This window comes from Botrytis sinoallii (assembly GCF_014898435.1).
Source record: "Botrytis sinoallii strain Bc 23 chromosome Unknown BSIN_007, whole genome shotgun sequence".
Classification (NCBI taxonomy): Eukaryota; Fungi; Ascomycota; class Leotiomycetes; order Helotiales; family Sclerotiniaceae; genus Botrytis; species Botrytis sinoallii.
The window spans coordinates 1,161,216-1,186,659 of NW_024066034.1; the positions used below are offsets into that span (position 1 = coordinate 1,161,216).

Below are 25,444 nucleotides of genomic sequence, written 5' to 3' on the forward strand. Positions count from 1 at the left end.
ATTGGAAACAAAACAAACGGACACCAATTTGGAAGACCCGCCCGTTTGTTGCCATCCTATGGCCCACTCGTTGCATCTTACTTGATTTGGATTAGTGTGGCATGGATCCTATCCTATCCGAGTAATATAATCACAAACAAGCTTTTAATTCCGATGTTCTAGACATCCTACGGGAATTTTGCGATTACTTGATGAGGACTAGTTCTACTCAGGTACCTTCTCCACTCTGAAATTGAAAGCTAGAAGGAGACTTTCATATCCGTTGATTACCTCCATAATACTCCACATCGGGGCTCTTACTGAATAATCCCTTGATTGCCTTGGCTCCAAATGTCAGTGGTTGGTATTAATGTCTCTCGTTTCTATCTTATCGGTGTCATCATTATCTGCAATATCATCATCGTTGTCACCATCAAAGACTATGAGTTATGATGAAATTCCAAGACTTTGTGCCAGAAAGGAAAGCCCAAGCTAATTAAGCCAACTCCATTAATATTGATGGTACGATGGTCTGGGTACGATGGTCTGGGTGGAGGAGAGGGAGAGAGCGAGAGGACATCGAATTTGATGATTAAATCGCTTGGAAGTGTAACAACGACTTGGGATATTTGTTGTCTCCAATCAAGAGATCAAAGAAATTCCCCATATTGATCAATGAACGCTTGCTTGGCATACCATTTCACCAATCAATTATCAATCGTCAATCATCAATCATCAATCATCAACTTGAGGCATTTTGATGGATTTCAACCATTCAACAACAGTACGGGGAAAGGGGTGATCACGGTAGTACCAAACAACCAATATGTGAGCCATCCATCCATCCCCATCCGCACATGCAAGTTTATGTCGCCTTAATAATCCATCTATAACATGTGTTGTAATACAAATTGCCTGTCGTAGCACAAATTGCCCCTTCTCACTCATTCGAAACGAAGATATAAAATAAATTGCTCTACGGGTCATTCCAAACACGGCAGAGGAAAGAGAGTTTTTTTCAAACAAATTCTTCTCCACATCAAAATCTTCCAGAATAAATCACATCAAGCATGAACCTTGGCATGTAATCTATATAGATCGCAGCTATACCTGTCAAATTTTCCTAAAACCATAATATATTGCCTCAGACTAATAAAAGTGTCGTAATTGGCGATAAACATTGTTTGATGAATTCTCAAACCTCATGTTGGGGGTTGGAAATGCCATAGACAAGGATTACCACACCGTTGAGAGAAGGCTGATGATACATTCATTCAGTAATTCATTATTCATCACTGGATTGAATTGGACTGTATTGAATTGGACTGGATGGATTGGAATCCTACCATATCCACCTTCCTCATGGTTAATACACCCGCCCGCCCAAATTCCAGAAACACAGAAATTTCCCAACGTGCCCTCCCATCCGCATCCCACCTTCCACTAATTACCCAGATATTCACATTGATTGCCTAATCAACAGAATTACATCTCTACACCACCCGCTTCATCAGGCGCCGCCTCTTTCATTATCCCTCGCCTTGAGGCATTTGATTCGCTTAGCCATTCCCCAATCTTCCTTTTGCCCAGAGCAATGCCCCTCTTGGCTAGGTAAGCTTGGTAGCGAGGACCAGATTTTTGCGAGAATACGCCCAATGTGCGCCTCTCTCGACTCTCGAGAGAAACAAGAATCACCGGCGTTCAAATTTTTGACTTTCTTTACCCGAGGCAGGCTTGCGGAGAATTTCTGCAGAATGTATGGTTATTGGTACAGCTATCTATCTATCCATATTGCCCAAGACGCAATTCTCGGTTCCGCTTTGCACACTGACTGCGTCTGCATGCCTTGCTTTCGGTTATTTTCCAATACTGTAACCTCTTCTTCTTTTCTGCTTATCTACTCGATATTGATTTAAATAAATGCCGACCACAATTTAGCTAATGTATATCACACCAAAATTCAGTGAAAGTCATCTATTTCAAAATTCAATTATAATTCAATCACAAAGATTTAGAGTATAAAAATCTAGAAATATATAAAGATTTAATTGAATTTTATAATATTTTTTCAAACTATAATATTTCGATATAATTATTGAGTTATATAGAAAAATCAAGATATTGAAAATATAGAAATAAAAATTTACTTATTTTTAGGTTTTAAATACTTAAGGCTAATTATACAAAAATCATTATTTGAAAAGAATTTTTAATATATATAAAATCTTTTAATTTAATTCTTAAAGCTTTAAGATTTTAATATATAATTTATTCATTAATATTATATATACAATTCAAATTCGAAAGATCTAATTATATTATATTTTTTAATATTGAATTTTGAAAATATTAAATAAGTATAATTTTGGATAAGGAATTTGGCTACAATTGAGGTCGGTATTCATTTAAAACAACATCGAGTATCTATCTACAGTATTTACTTCCGCTGGATTACATCACATCAGATAGATACTGCACGCAAACAGAAGGCAAACGAAAAAAAAAGGCTTGAGTACATCATATCTATTGTAACGTATCATATCGTAATCATCATCATCCCCTTCCTTCTTCTTCGGACATCCCCTCCATCGAAAAGTCTTGTACCTGCCGGAAACGGCTCCTACGCTGTGATAAGGTGGCAAGAAAATCGGGGGAAAGGGGGCGCAGTCGCTTAGTACGACGTGGACGCGGAGCTTATCGGTTGGTTGGTTGGATTGGCGTGGGACGGACGGTATGTCATGTTCTTTCTTGCTGTACCGAGTGATTAGATGGCTATCTGACTATCTATCACACCATTTGATTTTAAAAAAAAATTGTGATTTTTTTTTTGAGAGAGAGATTTTTTTTTCAACAGAATAAAGAAGGCTGTGCAGATAGAGGTGGAACTCAATGATCGACATCTGGATCATATCACTCGCTAGCATACTCGTACCGCATGATAGATAGATAGATACCTTGATAAGCTATCTCGAGGCCATCAAGACTCCAGACCGAACATCTTCCAAGAATTTCTCAGCGCTCGGAGATGAATAACCTACTATAGTCAGTCAGTCGCATGCAGGAATCGAAATGGAATCTAGAGCTCCACCCCGCCATTTCACGCACATGTACTCCGTACGAGCGAGGAATCGTTCGTTAAGCCACCGCCGCTTGTTGTTCTTTCTTGACTGGTCTGGTCGAGGTTATGGCGTTATGTTATGGTATGCTATGTTATGATGTGTTTTCATATCGGCTTTGCATCGTACCGGTACGTAGGTATGTCTGAGCTGTAACCTGTGCTTGGGAGCGCGAAGATGAATACGCTTAAGTTGGTGTGCACTTGGCGAAGATGGCGAAGCGCAAGATGGATGGCGGTTTGTTGGGCGTTCGTGGTGTTGTCTCGTATCATGGTTTGCTATGCTATGCTATGCGATTCTATGCCATGCTATGCTATGGTAATGAGTTTCTCGCCGAGAAACTTTAGCTACATTGGATGGGAGATGGGTGTTAGGGCTCTTATTGTTCATACAGTATCTGCTGATCATGAAGTATCGACTTGCTTGCTTGCTTGCAAGTGTAAGTATAAGCCGCGATGAATACGTAGCGTGGCGCTTTTACATCCAGACTTGAGACTCGAGACTGGGACCAATACTCTCTAATTCAGAAACAAGAGACAAATCTCCTCAGCCACACTCACATGTATCAGATTAGATTCGTATCCAGATTCCGGGTTGTTGATTTCACATGGAATATGGAATGTGGAACTATTGATTCCGAATGTCTCTATTACCATGTATGTATGTATTCATATCTCATCACAACACGAGCAGTTGATGCATACAGCACATCACTTCTCCCCACTCATATAATTAACATCGTCATGTACGGAGTGGCTCATCCTATCCACTGTGATGTATCATACGTATCAGACATATATACATATCCTATCCCAGTAATACGACTCATATCCCATCGTATACCAAACCGCAGCTCGCTTTCTATGCGCGATATTCTGATCATCATTACAACTTTAAATCGCGCATGTACGTACATATGTATGTATGTTTACAGACGAGTAGTCTTCACAGCCCCAAGGAGGCGAGGAGGTAGATGGATGTGTGTGATTGTGATGTGCAGTGTTGTCTGGGGGAAAATTAGATGTGTATACTCGTACATGGATCTATGTATTCTTCTATCATTTATGTTTAATATGCTCAACAAAAACAACAACAATAACAACAAGTGGAATTGCTCCATACTCCCTCTCCCACTTTTCCTTTTCCTTCCTGTAGTTTTCACTTTTGAAACTTGAAACTTGAAAGTGGAAAATGGGAGATTCGATTGTGCTGCACACGCTACGCTACGCGCGAGAAGGGAGAGAGTGTGTTATTATTCGTGGATATATATACATGATGTATCTATGTTTATACTTGAGTTATATGAGATTCTTGAGAAAGAATAGGATGGGATGAAACTCGATAGATCTCGAGTCGGGGCAAGTGATTGGATTTTAGTCTTTAGTTTTCGTTTTACATCTTTACGATCCACGGGTTTGAAATGGGAATTCTATCAGTGAGATTGTGGCAGATTGTATGGATGGATGGGAGTGGATGGGTTCAAGAAATGTTTGTTTGTGTTTTGTGGTTTGTGTTTTACATTTTGTTGTATTGTGTATATTGAGGAAAAGTTTCATTTGGCGTTTTATTATATTCGAGGTGTCTGATTTTTGAGGTTCGGGATGGTTAGATTGTTGAGGTGTTGAGTTATTGGGAGTTAATGAGTAGCTGGTTGGCTGAATAGCTATTTGGGAAGCGGATAGTTCTGCAAGCTTTGTCTTAAAGTATCTAGATTTGCGTTTCTGGGGAGAGGGAGTTGTATTGAGGTATTGGGAGAGGGAAGAATCGAAGTGAAGGAATTACTCTTTTGGGGCGCGGAGTGGTTGGTTTGATGGGGTGTGGAGTATATTAAGGTGTTGGAGAGAATATCGCGTTGGGGAAATCTCAATATCGTATCGTGAATTTGGGAGGGAATGGGTAGATGATAGTTTGTTGGTTAACTGGTTGGGTGGTTCTAGGTATGTTTGGAAAATTCTCTGTTTCTGTTTCTAATGTGTGAGGATCGGGGATGGAGATAGGTGAGATAGGATGCGGCGAGATTAGTTGGTAGGGTGGATGAATGGATGAATGGGACATGTGTTTGTATTTGCAATTTTGTACTAGATGTTGTGGATTTCGTAGAAATGATGAGAACAGGAGCGAATTTGGTACTTTATTTTGGTATTTGATTTGATGAGGAATGGAGATACAGAATTCGTCCATGACATTAATGAATCTCAACTTGAAAAGGTAAGAGGAAGAGGAAGAGGAAGAGGAAGAGGAAGAGGAAGAGGAAGATTTTTGTCTCCTGCTGAATGAAGACCGATAGTGAGCGGGTAAAAGAGAGGGAGAGATGGAGAGAGGGAGAAGTTCCTGTAGATGGCTAGTTCATACTTCATCATCATCATCATCATCATCATCATCATCATCATCCAAGCCCAATTAATCTATACCTCATCCACATAAAGAAACACCAAAGCAACATCCATATCGCAGTCAACTTCACATACCTACACATCACCAAGTCATTCCAAGTATATGCACCGAAAAATATATGATACTGTTTCTTCGCTCTATCCTATCCATCCACCGTTTTTTGTTCTGTCGTTTTGCTTTCATGTATAATTCCTCATCGCAACAATCTCGCATCATCTCATCTCATTCTTTCTCTGTATGCTTCCTGGGTCCTGACTACATACCCCAAGTTCCTGATATACTTCATTATACTATAATATACTATCATACTCCATCTCCTCGCATTCATACCTAGATACATGTATCTCCTGGGTATAAATTTCCTCCACTTTTACTATCAATTCTCCTACTTCAAAGTTTACATTCGAAATCTCGAAACTCATAGCATATATACCTAGCTAGTTCGATCATTCTCTCATATCCTCAGTTCTCATCGAGATCGAGATGTGTACATTTTACAAGCTGTCTACTCTATAACTTGAGGTATTCTTTCTCTTTCTCCTGCATAAGATCCTCTGGGCACTATAGATCTAATATATTTGAGTGTTCTCTTCAACGAGATATTTATTCCTAACCATCAAATCGACACGGTTATATTACTAGCTTCGTTTAATTACTTTACAATCTAGATACATATAACAACTCCCAATTTCATACCGTTTGAGTTCGATTCGGAGGCGATGAAGGAAAATATGGAGGTGATACATGATATGTTAGGATTCTATGTATATATCATAAGGGAATGAGAAGGAGATGAATCAAGGAGATGCGGAGATGGGAAAGAGAGATGTATTGTACTGTACTGTATTGCACTGTACTGTTTTATAATTTTGTATCATAGTAACTAATACATCACACGACGAACAAAAATTTGAGTTTTAGCATACCTAGGGACTATGATGGTAGTAGATGATAATGGGAGGTTGACTTCAAGAATAGTGTACTGATTGTGTTAAGAGAGCTTAGGAGACGAATTAGAACTAGATATCTACGGGGCGGATAGATTGATGAGATGTATGATTGATTGATTGATTGATTGATTGATTGAATTTACGTCCACCTTCAGTCTAAGACTATATAGGACGGCTAGACCCAATAGGTCTAACAGGTAACTTTTTGATTTACAATATTGATTATAATCTTATTAGGAAAATGAAAACAAATACTAAAAAACAATGCCCGCTCATTATACACATTACATATAATAAGAAAATTCTGATAATCAAGAAATTATAAGGAGATTAAACCTTTCTCTTATTTCCTTAATTATTTTTTCTTTATTATCTTCTTTTCTTTCCTTTTCCATTACTACTCCTTTCTCTATTACTTCTTATTCAAAAGTCCTTACTAGATACTATACCCTTATAGCGATTTTGATAATATTGATAAATTTGATAGCTAATTCGATACCTATTTTGATATGTAATAGGAATTATATAGTGATTTTCAATAATAATATATTCTGGAATATCTCTTTTCTTTTTGTTTTGTATATAGGACAACTAATCAGAAGGTATTGTGGTGTCTCAATATTACTGTATATATATCTATTATTGGAATGATTGAATCGATATAGATATGATTTGATATATCCGTGATCCAATTTCAATTAGAAGAATGCACTAACAGTATTTCGACTGGTTTCAATTGATAGCTTAATTTTCGATCCGATTTTCCATGGAAATAGCTTTGAATAGGTTAATGCCGATTGATTGGATCTGAATTTATATTGATTGAGAGTTGAACTCCATTGATCGAGAGAGGATTCTTTGATTATCATTCCTAGCAATCCGAAACTGGTTTCATTCGAGGTGGATTGTATTGTAGTAGCCTCTTTTGCTAGCTTATCTGCTAGCTCGTTCCCTTTAACTGAATGAGATGTATGAAATAGAGTTGTGTGAAGAGAAATTGAAGTATTCCTATGATTCGGAAGGAAATTTGGAAAGAAGTGAAGTAGATTTGAGATAGATGTGTGAGGGAATGCTAGATAAAAGGGGGAAGAGAGAGGATATAAAAGAAGAGATGGAAAAGGTCGTGATGAATGAGAGCTAGGGATTATCAGTTATTAATATTTATTTATATTAGAGAGTATAGAGATTATATATTATATAATAATGAAATAAGAAGTATATAGGAGAATTGAGTTTGCTTACTCTATTAGTATTAGCATCTTTAGGCTTGATATACTAGAATTACTGTTGTACATATAAAGGTGTTTAGAGTTGGATTCTTTTAATGTCCATAAACTTGTTACTAATGACAAATTAAGATGTTTGAGAGATATAAGGGGGAAAAGTAAGAGCAGAGGGGTAACCCACCAAAATAATTGTTTGATAGTGGTTAAGAGTTTGTTCTTCTTTGGAAACATGCCATCTTGTATGGATATTTACGGCGTTGTTGGATGGTGGCGTTGATAGTATAGATATGATGAGTTGCACAGATCAAATTACAAGCTTTGTGTGCTTTATAAGAACAGAGAGTAAAGTCGAGAGTTGAGAGATGAAAGGGGAAAATTGTAGCCATAATTGTGTATACATTCGTCGATGTGAGTAATTATAAGATTCTGAAACTACAATTTGACTCTTGACAAACGACTAAAGTACACCTCATATTTATTTATATCATCTCCTCTCCTTGACCTTTATTTATTATAATCTTCCATGGTTTTAGGATGGCACTGAAACAGAGGTTCAAATGATCATGTTTCTTCATTCCATTTCACTGGTTTCCTTCTTCCTTATTCAGTACACCTTTGAACACCTCTGTTTCTATTTCCATTTCCATATTGACCTTAGACCAGCATACAGCAAATATCTGGCCTACTAAAAAAGAAAAAAACATCCGCTGTTATGACTTGAATGAAGTATCACTTTAGTTGCTCAGCTAAATACAATACGTAAGTAGGTACGTAGTTCATGAGCTGCAAGATGTGAATTCCATCAGGTTCACTATCCACACCCAACGACGAACAAAATCGTAGTAAACCCAACTTCTGGAATTATACTTGTTAGATTATCATATCTCAGTAAATACTTAATCAATATTGAAGTCCAATTACCCAAGGTAACGAGAACTGAGAATTCTTCCAGCTTTCCACTTATCCATTACTGCATTCCAACGTATCGGAGCTACAGCATTGTAGATGAGGACGAGGCACTTGCTCATCAAATTTGATAATGAATTGACTGCACTAGGTATTGTTGCTGTCGCTATTAACCTTAGGTTATGTATAGTTGAGAGCCGTGGATCATACATCACTAGCTAGCACCTTGATTCAAATTTACATCAGTTCTTTCGACGACAATGTAGGGTTCTCTAGAGGCTTCGGGAAAATGATGGGAAATCCAAGGATTAAAGATACCAAACCCAATGAAGGACTGGAGCTGGCACCCATTTCACAATATCCTGTTCGTAGATTGGAAAATAAACTTCGAGACAGATAATGAAAATGCTGGAAGCAGGATGATTGCCACTTTGCATGGAAAGCCGTAGTAGAAATCAAAACAAACTGGTGAGCTCAAAAACAATTCCTTTTTTGAATGACCTGTAAAAGATGGCTTCATAAGCGGATAAGTTACATCTCAACTTAAAATAGGTAGGGACACATCTCTAATGATTAATACCACTTGATATTCTCTTGATTTGAATCCCCAGCTTAATTTCATCTTTTGTTTTATTCTATATCTCCAATACTCATTCGAACATTTATTTCTTGAATTAATTCTGTGATGGGTTATCAGGTTGCAAATCATCACCATGATGAAACATTCCACAGCCCCTGAGTTTGTTGTTCTTTCCTGTAAGAGGTCGCAATGTAACCCTTCTACTCGTATTTTGAACTGATGAATGTGAAGGATTTCCTAGTTCATGAAAGATGTTTATGTTGTTTATGTTGTACCGTGCAAAATGCATCATCTTTTTTTGATAGACAGGATTCCCCTGTTTTATCTTCTTCCCTTGAGCTTTACTAAAGCTTCGAGAATTGTTTATCTTCCGATCCGTTTGGTGCCCTGTTCCTGTTCCTGTTCTCCTCTTCCCCTTCCCTTCCCTTCCCCTTCTCCTCTTCCAAGCTCTATTGCCCCACCTGGTGCTAAGATAACTGATATCTTGCATCTTTTTCGCTTCTAGCGGGTAGATCCAGGGCTTTTCAGGGAAGTCCTATCATGTTACACGTGATGGCTAGAAATGAGGGACATGTCATGTTGAGGGAAAATCAAAATGAAGAGAATGAGAATGAGAAGGAGAAGGAGAAGGAGAAGGAGAAGGAGAGAAGACTATACAAATAATGATATTATACAAATTAAACAATAATCATTTGAATCATCATTCCAAATACATAAATTTACCCAAGATAAATTACAAATATATATAAATATAAATATAAGTATCATTTTGGGCCTTGATAGAATTGAGAAGGTCTCCTTCCGCTTAGCGGGCTTCGTGGTCGGTCCCAGACCATAACACCACACCTCTCCCAGCACATCTTCCTTCCTTTCCTCTCCCACAAAACAACAACAATCCATAAATCTTTCAAATTTGATCCATCAGTTCTATAGATTAACGCGACGAAAACCTCTCCATAAATCATCAAATCCTTTCCATTCAAACAAAGTAAGTAACTATCCGATATCTATGTCCATTTTGCATCGCATATTGCATTGTTGACGCGCCTACAATTCGTCTTGCGCCAGTCTATGTGATTCTTCCACACCATACTTTCTTACTAACTAATCTTCATAGGAAGCAATGGCTCGTGTAACTAGAACCACTAGTGGTGAGTTACTTTCTATATTCATTTCCCAGATCCCATTCTTCAGCTATTGAAATATACGTTCGCAAAATCGCGTAAATGGAGCTTCACTAACTCGATATATTAGGCAGTATCCCAGTTAAGGCTGTCCAAGCACCTGTCGAAGCTCCTAAGCCAAAGAAGACCACATCGAAGAAGGCCGCAACAAAGGCAAACACTGGAAAGAAGGTTGCTCCAACCAACGGCTCCAAGCCAGCCGGTGGTATTAAGAAACCCACTGTCTCTAAGAAATCCGCTGCCCCAAAGAAGAAGCCCACAGTTATGGCCCAGGTAAGTTAGATATTGCTACATCTAAGACTAGATATTGATTCTTCTATAGCTTGAAGCTGCTGCAGAGGAAATCGTAGAGGCTGCCGAGAAGGCTGCAGAGACCGTTGAGGAAAAAGTCGAGGAGGCTACTGCTGAGAAGCCAGCACCCAAGACGAAGGTATGTCATACTTTTACTTTTACATGCTTTGATATTCACCCCAACTCCTTTTCTTTTCTCACATAGTTAACATATCATTCTTCCCTAGGCTCCCGCACCAAAGAAGCCTGTCACCAAAAAGGTTTCTAAGAAACCCGCCGTCAAGGCCTAAGCAAAAACACCTCTATCAACATCAATCGCTCTCCAGGATCACATATGGAGGTGTCTCTTTCAAGAGCCTTTAAAATATAACAACCCTTTGGATTGAACATACAATCACTCCTTCTTGTTGATACCCAACATTTATGTTCTGAGCGAGCGTTACTTTGGAGTGTATATGAATGTGCCCTGGCGTTTCTCAGGCGTTTTCTAGTTTTTAGGTCGAAGGTGGTAATGATATGTTCAATGTTATGACTTGTGGATCTTTTGGGGGACTGTATCTAGATAGTATCTATGGATGCGTATTTGGGAATAGGGGAATGCTTTTTCTTCAACTTTGCTTTTGGAAGAAGAATTGCGATGAGGGAGATTTTGGAAAGACGGCATAGCTTGTTAAATGAACAAATGATGGATCTAAAGGAATTGTAAATGATTTATACCGAACGATTTGAATGCTGGCAGTTGTTTTTGCTTTTAATTATTGTGATACCGTACTTCAAGTTGAAGACCTGCGTCAACTACTTCATTAATAGGAGTATACATTTAGCTAATAGCGCCTAGCACTGCATACCTTGTTACTGCCTTTTCTATGCCTTTTCTGTGCCTTTTCTATTTTTTGTCCACCAAATCACTTTTCATATTTTTGTCTTCCGAATTCTACATGTCCCTATCTAGCATGTTCTCATTCCCACTTACTAGCTGAAGACTTCTCGTCATCACTAACGTAACCAGCACTAGGTACCCATTGCTAAGAGATACAGAATAACCACAAAATGTCCTTTACTTTCCTCTTCTTTCCCTTAACCCATTCTCACTCTAGACCCCTCTTCTTTCCAGCTTTGCTCTTCAACCCCCTTGATACGTTATAATAAGTCTGAAATACCGAGTCTACTGACCTTGGATATCAGACAATCACCGTTTCCTGTACATTTGAGAGGTTCGTCTGCTTTTTTGTGCTCACACAGATTCTCCCTCTACAATTTCCCTCTTAATTGCTCCGACTTTATGGCCTCATATTACTCAATCATTAGGTATTCTTCTTTGACTTTCTCTCCCTCGCTCCCTGTAATGTCATATCATTGGCTTGTTTGTCTTTCTGGAACATCGTTGGGGGTATAGCCCTGTACCTCATTATTTTTTATACATAGCCTCATTGTTCTGATTCACTATTTGAATTCGCAGATTCGAGATATATACCTAAATGTGGAAGATTTTGTGGCGGCTTTAAGGGGGTGGAGAAGTAGGAGGAGGTATAGTTGGGTAATGCATGTATGGGATGGATATGGTATTTATGATAGGTAGTATGTGGATGAGATGGGTGGGAAGGGAAGTGAAGCGTGAGGAAGTTAGCAGATCGGTTGATGGATCAAGCGAGAGACGGTGTGTGGAGTGCGGAGTGTAGAGTGTAAGTGTGGTGTATAGATATTTATGGTGTTGTGGATGGTCACGGGTTGAGGCGCGGAATAGATGGTTCGATTCGAGATGCGAGGATTAGGATGGAGCTTGGTGGGCTGTGAGGGGTAATCTGGGAACGGGGAATAGAGATTGAGTTTCTTCCTCGTCATCCCGAGTTTCTCATCTATCCTCGAGTGATTAGCTAGATTAGCCAGATATCTAAGGTCAAGTGTCGTAACTTTACTTCATAAGTCAGATAACTGGAATTTGAATTTGAGATTTGTATCTCATGCATTCTGCGTACCTATCTTCTCATCGTGAGAGATTTTTTGATACTGGGATATGATATATTTCGATATGGGGAAGGTAATCAAGGAATCTTGGAACGAGGATATATCTATGCGTCTGCAATTTAGATGCATAGACGCGCATGAAGATTTGAATTTGTGTAGAAGGAGATGGCTCATGTAATGTTAACGTTGGCCTAGGTAGGTACCTAGATATAGGTTTCTACATGTTTTTATCGTATGATAAGTAACTACACGGGTGCCTTTAAGTAGGTAGGTACTTAGGTGGCTGGGTGGGTGATAAATTGCATTTCCTTCAACCCAACCAAACTACGCTGGATTGGAATATCTATTTCATTTTATCTTATCTTGTCAGCAAATATATATACACGTATATCAAATATCAAATATCATATACATTCTCAGATCTATATTGAAATCTGAGTACCCATCACATCTATTCCCATCCAGCACACCCTCTCAAATCTAAAACTCCACACTCCCCCCATCCCCCGCAAAAAAGTGCCATCTGTCTTGAGAATTAACCAAGAATTCATAATATTATCACCCCTCTTTCTAATCCTCTCCCGTTCTCACTTACTCCTATACACTGAATTAAAGTCTCATCATTCCCTTCTATCTTGCTTTCATATAATATCACACCCTAAGAATACCATTCTAATCCACAATTCCAGACACAATTCCAATTCCACACAAACCATTCTCGACTCTCAAATTCATTTGAGAAGAGCATGAAAGTACCGCTAAGAAAGACTCAAACCAAAGCTACCTACCTTATGCATGAACAACAGGAGCTCAATTTCTGTAGATTAGATGACTTGGTATCGCTTGTTTTCTTCTCATCTCATCTTAGAATTGAGATACAAATGTAAATCTAAATCTCGATACTAGATCTTGGTATTTTTGTCAGAGAGTGGTTTCTGTGTGTGTAGATATAGATGGGAGGTGTTTGGATTGACGGGGATGAGAGAGGGAATGTGTGGATAGCCGTTGTAACTTGTATGATGTGATATGATGTGATATGATTAATGTGGGATTTAGTTAGGTAGGTAGGTAGGCAGGCAGGCAGGCAGGTACGATATGATATAACGGGATCAAAATATAGGTTTGGAGATGATACTGTGGGATTATATTTTGATAGAGTTCAGAGTGTTAGTTCACAAAAGGTACATATACATGCATCGAGTCTGAAAGGGTTCTCTTCCACATGCTTCAAACAGAATGATGTAGCTTAGCATAGGTATACAGATTTAAACCATCAAACCACCAGCTAACCAATAAGCAATACAATCGATAACCATCCCAATACTTTTCCGCACCTAATTCATCAGATCCACCCACCTACTTTCTCCCCAAATCCACACCCCCAACTCTCACCAACTGCTCTTCTCCCTCCTTACCACCCTCGGACCCCACGCCAAAAAATCCACCAACACTCTTCCCAACAACCTCCTTCCAAAATCCCTCCACAACCGCCTTACACTCCTCTCCACTCTGTCCGAAATCCGGGAACGCATTGACCTCCAATAACCAGACCTCTCCATCCGCATCCACCAAGAAATCAAGTCCAAATGCTTCAAACGCATTTGGCAATGGTTGGAAATGAATACTCATTTCCTTGGCGGCTGCTACGAAAATCTCTGCTGTCAATTTAGATATTTGGGTTTGGATTTTCTCATGCAGAGAGGCGGGGAAGGGAAGAGAAGAAAGAAGATGCACGGCATTTTTCTTCGAGTCCGAGGTTTGTATACAGGTATTTGTGAGATGCGGGTTAAGATCTATTTCGCCTGAGGAGGAAGAGGATGAAGACCAGGGAGGAACATATGCCGAGCTAGCGAAGAGGGCTAGCATGGATTTATAGACGTAAATATCCAGGGCTCCAGAAGTGAGAACATATGTTCTGATATGGAACTTAGTGTTTTTCGGCGCTGTCGTATCAGCATCGGGGGCGAGGAGAAGTGGTGGGTGGATATATGGTTGTGCGAGGAAATGACGAAGATGTGATGTTTGGATATAATCTTTCTCATCATCGTCATGATTCTCAACTTCTTCGTCTTCTTCGTCGGAATCAGGTGCGTCCTCTTCCCATCCTTCGAAGATGGCAAGGAGTTCTTCGTAAGAGGAAAATAACCTAATACCCTGTCCTCTATCACTCATTCCCGGTTTCAATATCCACCATTCTCTATCTGAGGCGTTACCTCCTTCTTCGTCAACTTTTTCGTTTCGTGCAAAACTTTCCTTCAAGTCCCAACATTCTACCACCGCATCATCTAAGAACTCGGCGTAGTCGACCTCGAAATGCTCTGCGCGCTTGATGTTTGTTTTGAGAATAGAGTCAGGGTTCTTAACACACCATATATGGGATGTTTCACTCAAATAGTGTTTACGAATGAGGGCTTTGCGGATAACGTAGGCATTTGTAAGGGAGGTTGTAGGTTTCGATGTTATTTCATCAAAAGGGATGGTTTCGTATGATGAAATATGGAGGTATGGTGATTCTGGAGTTGGGAGGTCGGAGGGAGAAGAGAGAAGTGTAAATGAAGATTGAGGGAGCTGTTTCAGAGCCGAAAGGATTAGTGGTTGAACATAAGAATCTTCGTAGTCGATATAGGCGTAAAAATGAGGTTGTTTTGACTTGGGCTCTTGAAGGGAGAGATCCGATAGTGATGGTATTGGATCTGAGGATGGTCTGGCGAAAGGATTGGTCAGAGGTGCTCGATTACGTTGAGACGTTTAAAATGGGTGGGAAGGAACTTGTATTGGTCTAACAATATCTAATGCTCTATTGATATGCCATTAATAACTCACAACTTCAACTCTCCTTGTGTCGCTGCAGTAGCATGCATGAAATTTGCCTTTAATGGAGTGACACTATAGTAGTGTTAGTCTTACGAGAAGTCATCCATCTAAAATAGAACATACCTTGTGTAACCTTCCTTGACAGCCCAGCCATCATTACCAGGTTCAGCTTCTTCTACACTCTTATAGACATCTGTAAACCTTGGTGCCCATTTGAAATGTTTATGTGTGTGTCCGACAGCCTTCTTCCCCTCTCCATCTCCCTCCCCCTGCTGCCCTTCCTTTTCTCTAATCTTCTCTTCTTCCTCATCAGCATCCTCATCGTTTCCGTCTACCTCCTCAAAGCAACTTCCTTCCCCCCAGTAGTTCTGTAACATATTTGTCCACAAAATCTTGTTCTTCTCCACTCCCTCCACCAACGGAACATTAACCGTATACAAATCCACTCCTTCACCCCAATTGTTATACAAATACTCGATAATCTTCACTCCGACTCTACTGGCGCCTCCAATAATTTCTGGATCATGATTTCTCGTGAAAAACGCAAAGCTCAACGCAATGGCCTTTCTCTTGCAAACCGCCGCCTCCATCGCCCCTCCAATAGTCCCACTACTCAAACTGAAAACCGCCGTACTATTTCTTCCATAGTTTGGTCCACTAACAACCAAGTCTACTGGTCCTCTATCTTTGAAATAATGATAAAGACCAATTTGTACGCATGATGCAGGTGTGCCATCTACTAATACCCATTCTTCTATATTATCGCTCGAGGGACGAGCATGCGTTGTACCGTCATCTTCGTGAAGGGTGCCAGGTCTGAAATACGTGGGTTTGACGGTTTGTCCGACCATGTGCGCTTTGCCTATCCATGAACGTTGGGTATGGGGAAGGACGACTGAAACTATGTGGCCGGCGGCTTGGAGATTTTGGACGAGGGAGTGGACATAGGGAGAGGATTTGTTGGAGGGAGGTCCATCATCATTTACCACCTATTATGAATTGTTGATTAGTATATCAATATTTGATACAATATAAACTTTCACTTACGAGAATATGCATCTTGAATGTGGTTGTCTGAAAAGCTGTTGTATTCAAAAGAGCTGTTGATATTCTGGTGGGATGTGCGGGGGATATTTATCGATATCGGATCTTTTTAGTCAGGGATTTAAAACGCTTCAATACAAGGGCTCTTTGAGCTATTAAGTTTGACACTACCGGTATTAGGTACTTAGACACCTATGGCATCATTTACATGACATACATGACAATCACAATCGAATCAAATCATCGGAAGAAAGGTTTATGAATGTGCTTGATCATCATTTTATCTCGTTAGGTACAGTAGTAGACCAATTCTCGCTATGCCTAAAAACTGAAAACGCCATTGCCTGGTATTTTACAAAAAAGGTGCGCGGGAAGGGGTCCAAATTCTGCTATGTGCGATGGCCTCGAAGAACTCATCAAAACATGCAGGAATGACCGTTAAGAAGTAAAAAGCATCAAGTAGGTGATTAAAAGAAATAAACACTGCAGGTTCCTACAGTCAAAGAAAGTTCATGAGAGGATATCTCGAGAATCTCTGTGAAAAACTCCCACCCAGTCCCGTCCCATGCATTCACCAATATGCATTCAATCTTCGTTCCAATATCCCTTAAACAAATAAAAAAGTCATAACCAGAATTCTAAGAGAATCTTAGTTGCGTGCTCTCTTCACTTCCTCGGTAGGTCTTGAAACAGATTCTCCATCTCGCTTTCTGGTTGCGCGTTCGAAGTTGTTGTCACTTCCAGAGGACTTGGATGGGCTAGTAACGTGGGAGCGGCCACGGCGTGGAGGAGTTACTGGCGAATCGACAACATCATATCTCTTTGTAGCACGTGTAGCTCTTTTGATAGTTGGTGAAGATGATGGTCCAAATCTTGGTGCATCCGGAGTCATAAGACCTTGGATGTGGGATGGAGTGCGTAGTCCAGCATCACTCTCTGTCGCATCGGTGTCGAATTTCTCCTCGATATCAGTCAAAGCTTCCTCTTCGTCTTCGGTGGTGACTTGAACTTGTGGAATGACGGGAGCTCTGCGATTGTTGGTGAACAATTGACGTCTGCATGAACGAGTAACAGGTCCATTAAATTCGCCTGCAAAGCTTTGGTCGAGAATCATAACTTCAGCACGACCTGCACCTCGGGTTGGACTGTGACTTGCGGAGGCGTTTGAATTCTTCTTGAAAATAAGTTTACCACGGCTGTACTAGTGGTTAGTAAAAAAAAGAAGCTTGGGTCAGGCGGAGATAATGCGACTTACAAATTAGAAACATGTCCATCCTCACGACCCATGAGCTGCTCCATAGTTTGATCCTCCTCTCCTGGAACGTGAATCAACTTTGGTTTGCGGCTTCTGCCTCTAGTATTTTGTGGAGGGCTACTACCAAGAAAAGGATTATCGACATGGCTGTCAACCTCTGGAATGCGGTCCTCAGAGTCGGTGAATATAGCAATTGGTTCATCTGCAGATGAGCTTCCAAAGTCAAAATTATCGTATCTCTTGCGATTCTTCTTGGGTTTTGGCATCGCATCCACAGAATTGTCGGCATGGATCGAGGTAAAAAGAGTACGCGAAACCGCATTAATTCCTTGCTTCAATTCCTCCGTTTGTTTAGGATGGCGTGGGGTTTTAGAAGGTGTTGGCAGCATACCATCGCCGCGAACCATCGCACCAGATCGTTGATGGTTGTCCATTTTTTGCTCCTTTTTCTTATCTTTAGGAGTGAGACCTAGAGCTGTAGCTGCGGATGTTGTGCTGCCGAGATTTAATGCGCCAGAAACTTGTCGGCCGGCAATTGTGGTAGACGATTTAGGTGCGCGTCGTTTAGTCGCAATTTGAGGAGATTTAGGCGGCGACGAGTGAATATGTTGAGGTGTACCAGAGAATACAACTTTTCTAGCGACTCGAGGTGTTGATTGCGGAGTAGAAAGACTGTTGCGAATATTATGTTTAATAGATGGAGGTGGTGGAGTAACCGCGTTACGAATTGCCCTTGAGGCTACTCGACTTGATTTTCTGGGTGAATACGGTTCGTAATTATCATCGTAACCGAATCGTGGTGTTGATGGAGTTTTGAGGGAACTGGAAGGTGGTGGTGTACTTGGTCTCATCGTAGCGGAAGCCATCTTCGCAAACAAAAAAAGAACCTTCAAGGTTGGTCGGTAAGGTAAACGTCGTTCAATCCAATGCTCAAAATCTGCTCCAAACTCGGTTCTGGGGAGATAGGATAGAATTGAAAGGTATCAAGAAGTGATTCTTAGTGAAAGGTGAAAGGAATCTGCAACTGATGGTATATGTATAGATTGTTTAAAAGCGCCGATGTAAATAAAGCAGCTGTTGGTACGGTAGTAGTTGTATTGGTTGCTTGCTTGTTGATGTGGCACAGAAAATGTCTGGATTTTGTGATATCACGACGATGACGCTGAAATGCTAAGCAAAGGAATCAAAATGCTCTTGTATAAATGAGGATATTGCATAAATGAAGGAATTAGACAAGAATAAGGTCGAAGGGATGGCAATATTGGTCTTGTTTACTGTCTTGACCATAAAACCAGGAGGTTGAAAGAAAGATTCCCAGCCATGTTGATTTCCTTAGGCTTTCATTAGTGTCCCCAACGCTCGGACGATTTCTGTTAGATTGATGAATGACAGCGAACATTTGGACCAAATGGACGTGGATTTGTGAATTTACGTGACTTTACGCGTCAAAATATACTCTTTGGGGGTCTTTTGAAGAATTCTAGAAACAGTCAAAGTCACATTCTTCCTTCCTGACCCACTGATACCGATACTGACCCTGTCCTTGTCCTTGTCCTTGTCCTTACCTCTTGGTCCATTATGGCTACCCCAGATATTGGCAAGCTAGACCTTTCAGATTCAGACAATGATGACCTTTTTGCATCCCCTTCCAAACCCTCAAAGGCTGATCTCAAGGCTCTAAACAAGAGTTCGGAAGGCAATGCGCCGGCGCAAAGAAGTGGGGGATCAAAATACGATGCTGAGACAGCAAGAGAAGCGGCCCTGCAAAAGGAACTAGAAGGAGTTCGCAATATCAATGAACTCATAGAAGGAGTGCTGGGCAGTCTGGATCTTGCGAAGGGAAATATGGATGTAAGGAGAATTTGTATGATAGGCATTGGATTATAGCTAAGAATTATTTCAGACAGTCTCACAAACGGTTACATCCGCTTCAACGCTACTTAACACATGGATTCGCATACTATCACAGACGGAACATAATCAAAGATTAATCTTGAATCCAAATTGGCGGGGCGCAAGTCAGGATATTGCAGATATGGAGAACGAGCAGGTATTGAAAGCTCAAGCTGCTGAACGTCGGGCTGCGGAGGAAGAGCGAAGAAGAGAAGCTGCAAGGCAAAGAGCGGAGGATGAAGAAAGGCAAAGACAAGCTGGCACAACATCTCGTGGGACCCGAGGAGGAAGAGGCAGAGCTAGAGGAGGAGTTTTAAGACCTGGAAGTGTTTCCTCGTCAGGATATGGACGTGGAAGCTCGACCGGCTCAAGCACAGGTACTGGCACAAGCAGAGGTGGATCAGGTATTGGAAGAGGTATTCCACGAGGCAGAGCACGAGGAGTACGATGAATCATTCAAATCATTCGCTACAAATTTCTACATGATGGTGTCTCAGATGTGCCAACCTGGATCGACCATTACCCAAAACCATACCCCAAACCTGCCACAACGCCAAATTTCTTGCAGTAATAAGTACAATCATTTTTTCTTGAAGAAGTCGCTCATCTTTTTCATACCACTAGTGTTGACCTTCTTTAGATTCTTGACACCTCTGCTCTCACCAGCCTTCTTCCTCTTATCCTCCTCGTCTTGTTTGCGCTTCTTTTCTGCGCGCGTTTCTATCTCCTCATCATCACCTACCGTTGCTCGCTTCCTCGAATAATCTCCCATAGATCTTGCCGCCAAAGCATCTTGCCGCAATTTCGTTAGATATCCGAGATGGCTATCCAAGGAGGTGAAGTCGATAGGTGATGTTGATGATTTTAAAGAATTCTTCAATACGTCACTGAGGTGAGGGGCTATGTAATTCGAGCAAATGAAAAAGAATGCCGTACGGATGCGCAGCAGGTCAGCAACACCCTGGGGTGCATCGATCGATGGCATGCTTATTCTCTGATCTTTAGAGACATCAGCCAAATCGCCCGAAATTGATGTTGCTGCTGTTGAAGCTTCAGAAAGTGAACTCGCTACAGTATCTGTGGATGAGTCTGTAATTTGTGTAGTTTGTGAACCGATTCGTGGAGTCGAAGTTCCTGACTTTGCCGATGCACTCGCTTCCTCGTTCAATCCTTCCTGAGTAGATTCCTCACCACGGTTGATACTCAGCACTGGTACGTCGAGTGCTTTTCTAACGAGTTTCTCCTCCATGCTAGCAGGCAACCCGTACTCAACCATTTTCTTGGCCTTCTGTAAAAGTTCCTTGGAAAGCTTTTCCTCGTTTATTCTGAACATTGTTTCGTCCCCAGCGTCCACTGTGTCGCATACTGCCGTCATCCTTTGTTCTAGCGTCGATCGTAATGGGCCAGCTCTCAGGAAAGACCCTAAATGTGGTGATGTAGATATTAATTTATCGAAATAATCATCGCCAGACAGGAATAACTTTTTGGGTGGATCCGAAACTTTGGTCGTGGGAACAGGTGCAAGAGCTGGAAGAATAATGAATAGAGAGTCAATTGGCGTCGCAATGAATAGATCTGCCCCTTTCGTGACATAACCTTTGGCTTTGGACGAAGACTCTTCATTATCAATCGTTTCATCTTTGGGTGGTTCTTCCTTTAATGATGCCGTCGACTCATCTTCCGGTACGAGTAACCAGCTTTTAGGTGTGGTTTTTGGTGCAGCTATTCGAGTAAATTCATTGAAACCTTTATTGGGACATACAAGATATCGACTATCCTTTGCGTATCTAGGGTTTTCGAGTGTGATAATTCGAGCCTCCGTACTGATATCCTTTGGTAATATGAAAACCCTCGGGGGGTTGACATCGTCTGGCTGCAGTTTGACTTTTGGATCGGCGACTTTCGAAGGTTCTGTTTCTACTGCTGCAGCTTTGGTGGCTGGTCTCCCTCTAGTTTTAACCACCATATCCTAAACAATTGTATGTATAATTATGGTAGAATTGTTCAGCGAGTCGCAATTAAACCACTGTGTTGTGCACTTGAGTTTTGGGTGAATATATACCTGGCTATCTTAGAATCCATGAGACTCAACCACTTTAAGAAGTCGCGTCTTGTCGCGTTGCATAAAAGCGCGTTGGCTTAGTCATGCATAGCAACCAATAAAGCCAATTGCTTTAAATTGAAGTCCTAGGCTGGGAGCGCCTATTGGCTTGCACCATATTTTGAAATCCGGGGTTTTGCGCTTTTGCTTCAATTCAAACATCTGGATTTGGAAATAGAGCGATAGAGCGAACGATAACCCAAAGTTAAAAGCTCACACTATTTCAATTCCCATCTGAATGGGCTGAAAATCTTACCTGCTAATGGACAAGCTTCCTCAAAGACGAATGACAATCACATCATAAATTCAAATGGTATTCCTGCCTTTACCATTTGATAACCCACAATCTTATATTATCTTCGATCCGTCTGCAGATTCACTTCGTTCTGCAAGCACAAGCAACATCAAACTTCCATTTCGTTGATTATTGTACAGTGTATGCGATCCGACTTCTACAACTTTCTACGCTGCGGATTTTTATGGATGGACGTTTAGCAAAACGCAATACAAATCAACAATTACCCCGAATGTGCAGTATATATGACAAACAACAATCCTTCGCGAGAATTGATATCACGATATCGAATTAATTTAAACCGCTTCCTTAGCTGCATATTCTGTTACCTGCACATTATTGTTGTGCTCATTATGTCCCAAGGTATGTGCGCTGTCATTCCCGTATAAAATTTATGACTGAGTATTTAAAAGGCGGTGCTGAAGAGGCTCAATGGCCACCAAGATCTCCCCGAGAAGCACTATTAAGTACCCCCGGCGGTCGGGATCGATTACGGCGATACGCAACAGGATTTTCTCCTACTGCTTCCCCTTCGAACCGACGACCCATTGTGTCGCAGACACCACAAGCTACAGGCAAAGATCGGATGAAGGCCGATATGTACATGGAAGAGATGGGGGGCGACGACGAAGACGATGAAGAAACTTTACAGTTGAAACTACAGGAAATCCAAGCGCGACTTCGATTAAAGCAGTTGCAAAAGAAGAACAAGCAGAGTTCGGATTCGGAGGGCGAGAAGATCGAGAGGAACGAGCAACTTGAGAGTCACAGGCCCACATCGGGTCTTTTGAGAGCAAACTCTGCAGCGACAAACAGAGCGTCTTCGAGATTGGCAGGATTAGGAGCGGCAGGGTTAAGAGAGAGACCATCGCAACGTCCAAAATCACGTACCGAGATCAATGTTCCAGCATCACCACCGCGCCGTGTTCAGCCTGCTGAACTTCCACAATCTCCTGGAAGGGTTTTACTTGGTATTGATAAAGGATTGAAAGGAATAGACATTTCGCTGAAGAGAGCACCGGGCTTAAGGAAGAATCTAGAGTCGGATTTTAACAATGCGAAACGGACCGGGCCATTCCTACAACGAAGTCAGTCACAAACTGGAAATCGCATACCTGCATCGCAAAGTTTTAATCAGGTGGAGAGGCCGAAATCTTTTAGCGAAAGAATGGCTGCAGCCAGGATTAATGATACTGAGCGACAGGAAAGGGCAGCTCGAATCAAGAAAACTCGCAGCACAGCATTTGATATAGATCAGAAGCAGATGGAGTCATTCAAGTCCAATGCAATCGAACTACCTAGCCATCCTGCTCCCACCAAAGAATTCAGTCGAGAGGAGGTCTTGAATTCTCTCAACAATTCGAACGGGGAACTAAGACGGCATAAAACTACTTCAAATTTACGTTCAATTCCAATTAACAGCAACGAAACGATCGCGAAGCCACTGACCCAAGGTCCACAAAGCTCCTTTGATAGCTCGAGACGTCCCGAAATCAAAAATAGTCATGAAATATACGCTGGCCTGAGAAGAGGCTCACAGGACTCTCAAAACTCCTTTGATGCATCGAAACGTTTAGCTTTCAGAAACGGCAATGGTTCGCAGAGCTCTCAAAGTTCATTTGATACGTATCGTTCAGCGTTGAGGAACGGCACTGAAGCAAAGTTCTTGAACAGGCCAGACTCACGTGATACAAGACCCGACTCACAAGACAAAAATATAAACGCGCGAAGTGCTTTCGATAATTTGAATCGAACGCGTTCGAATAGCAATCTTAACAAAGCGTCATCAGATACTTCCGATGGTGAGACTTCGCAGTTCGAACCATATTCTACCTCCCATCTCTCCAAGCGAATCATTCCCCATCAAGTACTCACTCGTACCCTTCAGGGGAAAAAAACTTTTCTTATACCCGATTTACTCAGGACTGTAAAAGCCCCTGACTTTACCGGTCCTGAGATCGAAGAAGATGTTGTTGTGTTCGCAACCATCGCAGCAAAATCTGCACCACGAGCACACCAGGACCAAGCTAAGAATGGCGGCAAATTCATGGTCCTTACCCTAACCGATCTCAAATGGGAACTCGAGCTTTTTCTCTTCAGAACTGCCTTTGAAAAGTTCTGGAAACTCACACCCGGAACTGTTATTGCCCTCCTTAACCCCGGATTTATGCCTCCAGCTCGAGGGAAAACTGACACAGGTAAATTCAGTCTTACGCTTAGCTCAAGTGACGATACAATACTTGAAGTTGGCACAAATAGAGACCTCGGATATTGCAAGAGCGTCAAAAGAGACGGTAAAACTTGTGATACCTGGGTCAATACACGACACACCGAATTCTGCGACTACCATGTCAATCTTTCTCTTACCAAGACCCATGCAAACCGCATGGAAGTCAATACTATGAGCTTCGGCCCAAAACGTAATTTTGGCGGTGGAACGGAACAAAAATACAACTCTCGAGATATGACGGGCTATAAGCAACGCCGAGAAGAACTCAAGAAGGATGAAAAGACGAAATATGACAGAGAAAGTCGTAGTCAAATTTACATTGGCAAAAGAAGCACCGTGAGCTTATTAGACGATGTCGATTTTGACCCTGATGCTTTTCACAGAGGAAGCACAAAGGAAGACCGAATGACGAAACAACTTCTAGCTCAAGAGAAAGAAAGGGAGCTCGGTAGAAAATTAGGAATGATGGGTGGAGGACTCGGTGCTGATTACATGAAGAGACGTAATCCGGTACAACTTAACCCACAGGATACTAGAAACAGCGAAAGAGAACTGTCTCCGCCGGATGCTAGGAAGCTTGGCCTCATTGGTACCAAACCTTCTGTTCGATTGAGCCCGATCAACAAGCGTAAGCGAGTCAATACAATTGGCGGAGTTAAGAAGAAGACTCGCTTCGTAACTGCAAAAGGGATTAGAGAGGCGGGAAGAGAAAGTTTGGGAGGTCCAGAACTGGATATTGAATTGGACTAGGAGTTTTTGTAATTTTCAACGGCTGTATGTATATGAACGTCGGGCATTCAAGTGTCGTTTTTTCGTGATTGATTCGGGAATACTACTTTGGCGCGTTTTGGGCATACTTTATTCGAGTACTAGCATATTATATCCAGGGAGGGAAGGAATGGAGGAGTATCATCAGCATCTTTCTTGGCAATGGACTGGACTTGGACATGGACTTGGGACTCGGGTTGGGAAGGGCTGAATGAATGATGAATCAATGAACAAGTTTTGCAACTGTATATAAATACCAAGAATTACAATGACAAGTCGTTTCAAAAGTTTCACTTCAATTTTTTTTTCGCTATCTGGCGCTGATTTTGATTTGCGGCTGAGTTTTGCATCGATGTACTCCACTATGTCAGTTTTAGTGAAATGATCTTGAGTGTATTGTTGTTGGCGGATACCTGTGCTCGATGTGTTTCATCATCCCTTCAACCTCCGGCG

The 25,444-nt window shown here is 41.3% G+C and overlaps 6 protein-coding genes across 6 annotated transcripts; 3 read left to right on the forward strand and 3 right to left on the reverse strand.

Moving 5' to 3' along the window:
- The first annotated feature begins 9,935 nt into the window (after positions 1 to 9,935).
- On the forward strand, positions 9,936 to 11,451 carry EAF02_004780 (uncharacterized protein). Its single transcript, XM_038900828.1, has 5 exons — positions 9,936 to 10,139; positions 10,269 to 10,302; positions 10,406 to 10,608; positions 10,658 to 10,765; positions 10,854 to 11,451. The coding sequence occupies exons 2-5, from the start codon at positions 10,275 to 10,277 to the stop codon at positions 10,914 to 10,916; spliced, it is 402 nt and encodes a 133-aa protein (XP_038759340.1). The 5' UTR covers positions 9,936 to 10,139; positions 10,269 to 10,274; the 3' UTR covers positions 10,917 to 11,451.
- A 2,496-nt stretch (positions 11,452 to 13,947) lies between these two features.
- Positions 13,948 to 16,464, reverse strand: EAF02_004781 (uncharacterized protein; the record flags this gene model as incomplete). Its single annotated transcript, XM_038900829.1, has 4 exons — positions 13,948 to 15,295; positions 15,415 to 15,477; positions 15,529 to 16,394; positions 16,453 to 16,464. The coding sequence occupies 4 exons, from the start codon at positions 16,462 to 16,464 to the stop codon at positions 13,948 to 13,950; spliced, it is 2,289 nt and encodes a 762-aa protein (XP_038759341.1).
- A 244-nt stretch (positions 16,465 to 16,708) lies between these two features.
- Positions 16,709 to 19,119, reverse strand: EAF02_004782 (uncharacterized protein). Its single transcript, XM_038900830.1, has 2 exons — positions 17,705 to 19,119; positions 16,709 to 17,645 (listed from the first exon to the last, which is right to left on the reverse strand). The coding sequence occupies exons 1-2, from the start codon at positions 18,568 to 18,570 to the stop codon at positions 17,099 to 17,101; spliced, it is 1,413 nt and encodes a 470-aa protein (XP_038759342.1). The 5' UTR covers positions 18,571 to 19,119; the 3' UTR covers positions 16,709 to 17,098.
- EAF02_004783 (uncharacterized protein) lies at positions 19,100 to 21,662 on the forward strand. Its single transcript, XM_038900831.1, has 2 exons — positions 19,100 to 19,555; positions 19,608 to 21,662. Exons 1-2 carry the CDS (start codon positions 19,283 to 19,285, stop codon positions 20,046 to 20,048), a joined length of 714 nt encoding a protein of 237 aa, XP_038759343.1. The 5' UTR covers positions 19,100 to 19,282; the 3' UTR covers positions 20,049 to 21,662.
- EAF02_004784 (uncharacterized protein) lies at positions 20,178 to 21,563 on the reverse strand (the record flags this gene model as incomplete). Its single annotated transcript, XM_038900832.1, has 1 exon — positions 20,178 to 21,563. The coding sequence occupies one exon, from the start codon at positions 21,561 to 21,563 to the stop codon at positions 20,178 to 20,180; it is 1,386 nt and encodes a 461-aa protein (XP_038759344.1).
- A 216-nt stretch (positions 21,663 to 21,878) lies between the features above and the next one.
- Positions 21,879 to 25,268, forward strand: EAF02_004785 (uncharacterized protein). The gene is made up of 2 exons (XM_038900833.1): positions 21,879 to 22,356; positions 22,407 to 25,268. Exons 1-2 carry the CDS (start codon positions 22,239 to 22,241, stop codon positions 24,971 to 24,973), a joined length of 2,685 nt encoding a protein of 894 aa, XP_038759345.1. The 5' UTR covers positions 21,879 to 22,238; the 3' UTR covers positions 24,974 to 25,268.
- The last annotated feature ends 176 nt before the right edge of the window (positions 25,269 to 25,444 follow it).

Excerpts from the sequence above, each read along its gene's own strand:
- EAF02_004780 (XM_038900828.1), top strand. The coding sequence starts at position 10,275 with ATGGCTCGTGTAACTAGAACCACTAGTG. Across the intron at positions 10,609-10,657 it reads AGCCCACAGTTATGGCCCAG|CTTGAAGCTGCTGCAGAGGA; the intron begins GTAAGTTAGATA and ends ATTCTTCTATAG. Across the intron at positions 10,766-10,853 it reads AGCCAGCACCCAAGACGAAG|GCTCCCGCACCAAAGAAGCC; the intron begins GTATGTCATACT and ends ATTCTTCCCTAG.
- EAF02_004782 (XM_038900830.1), bottom strand. The coding sequence starts at position 18,570 with ATGGCTTCCGCTACGATGAGACCAAGTACACCACCACCTTCCAGTTCC. Across the intron at positions 17,646-17,704 it reads GATGGACATGTTTCTAATTT|CCGTGGTAAACTTATTTTCA; the intron begins GTAAGTCGCATT and ends CCACTAGTACAG.
- EAF02_004783 (XM_038900831.1), top strand. The coding sequence starts at position 19,283 with ATGGCTACCCCAGATATTGGCAAGCTAGACCTTTCAGATTCAGACAAT. Across the intron at positions 19,556-19,607 it reads TTGCGAAGGGAAATATGGAT|ACAGTCTCACAAACGGTTAC; the intron begins GTAAGGAGAATT and ends GAATTATTTCAG.
- EAF02_004785 (XM_038900833.1), top strand. The coding sequence starts at position 22,239 with ATGACAAACAACAATCCTTCGCGAGAATTGATATCACGATATCGAATT. Across the intron at positions 22,357-22,406 it reads TGTGCTCATTATGTCCCAAG|GCGGTGCTGAAGAGGCTCAA; the intron begins GTATGTGCGCTG and ends AGTATTTAAAAG.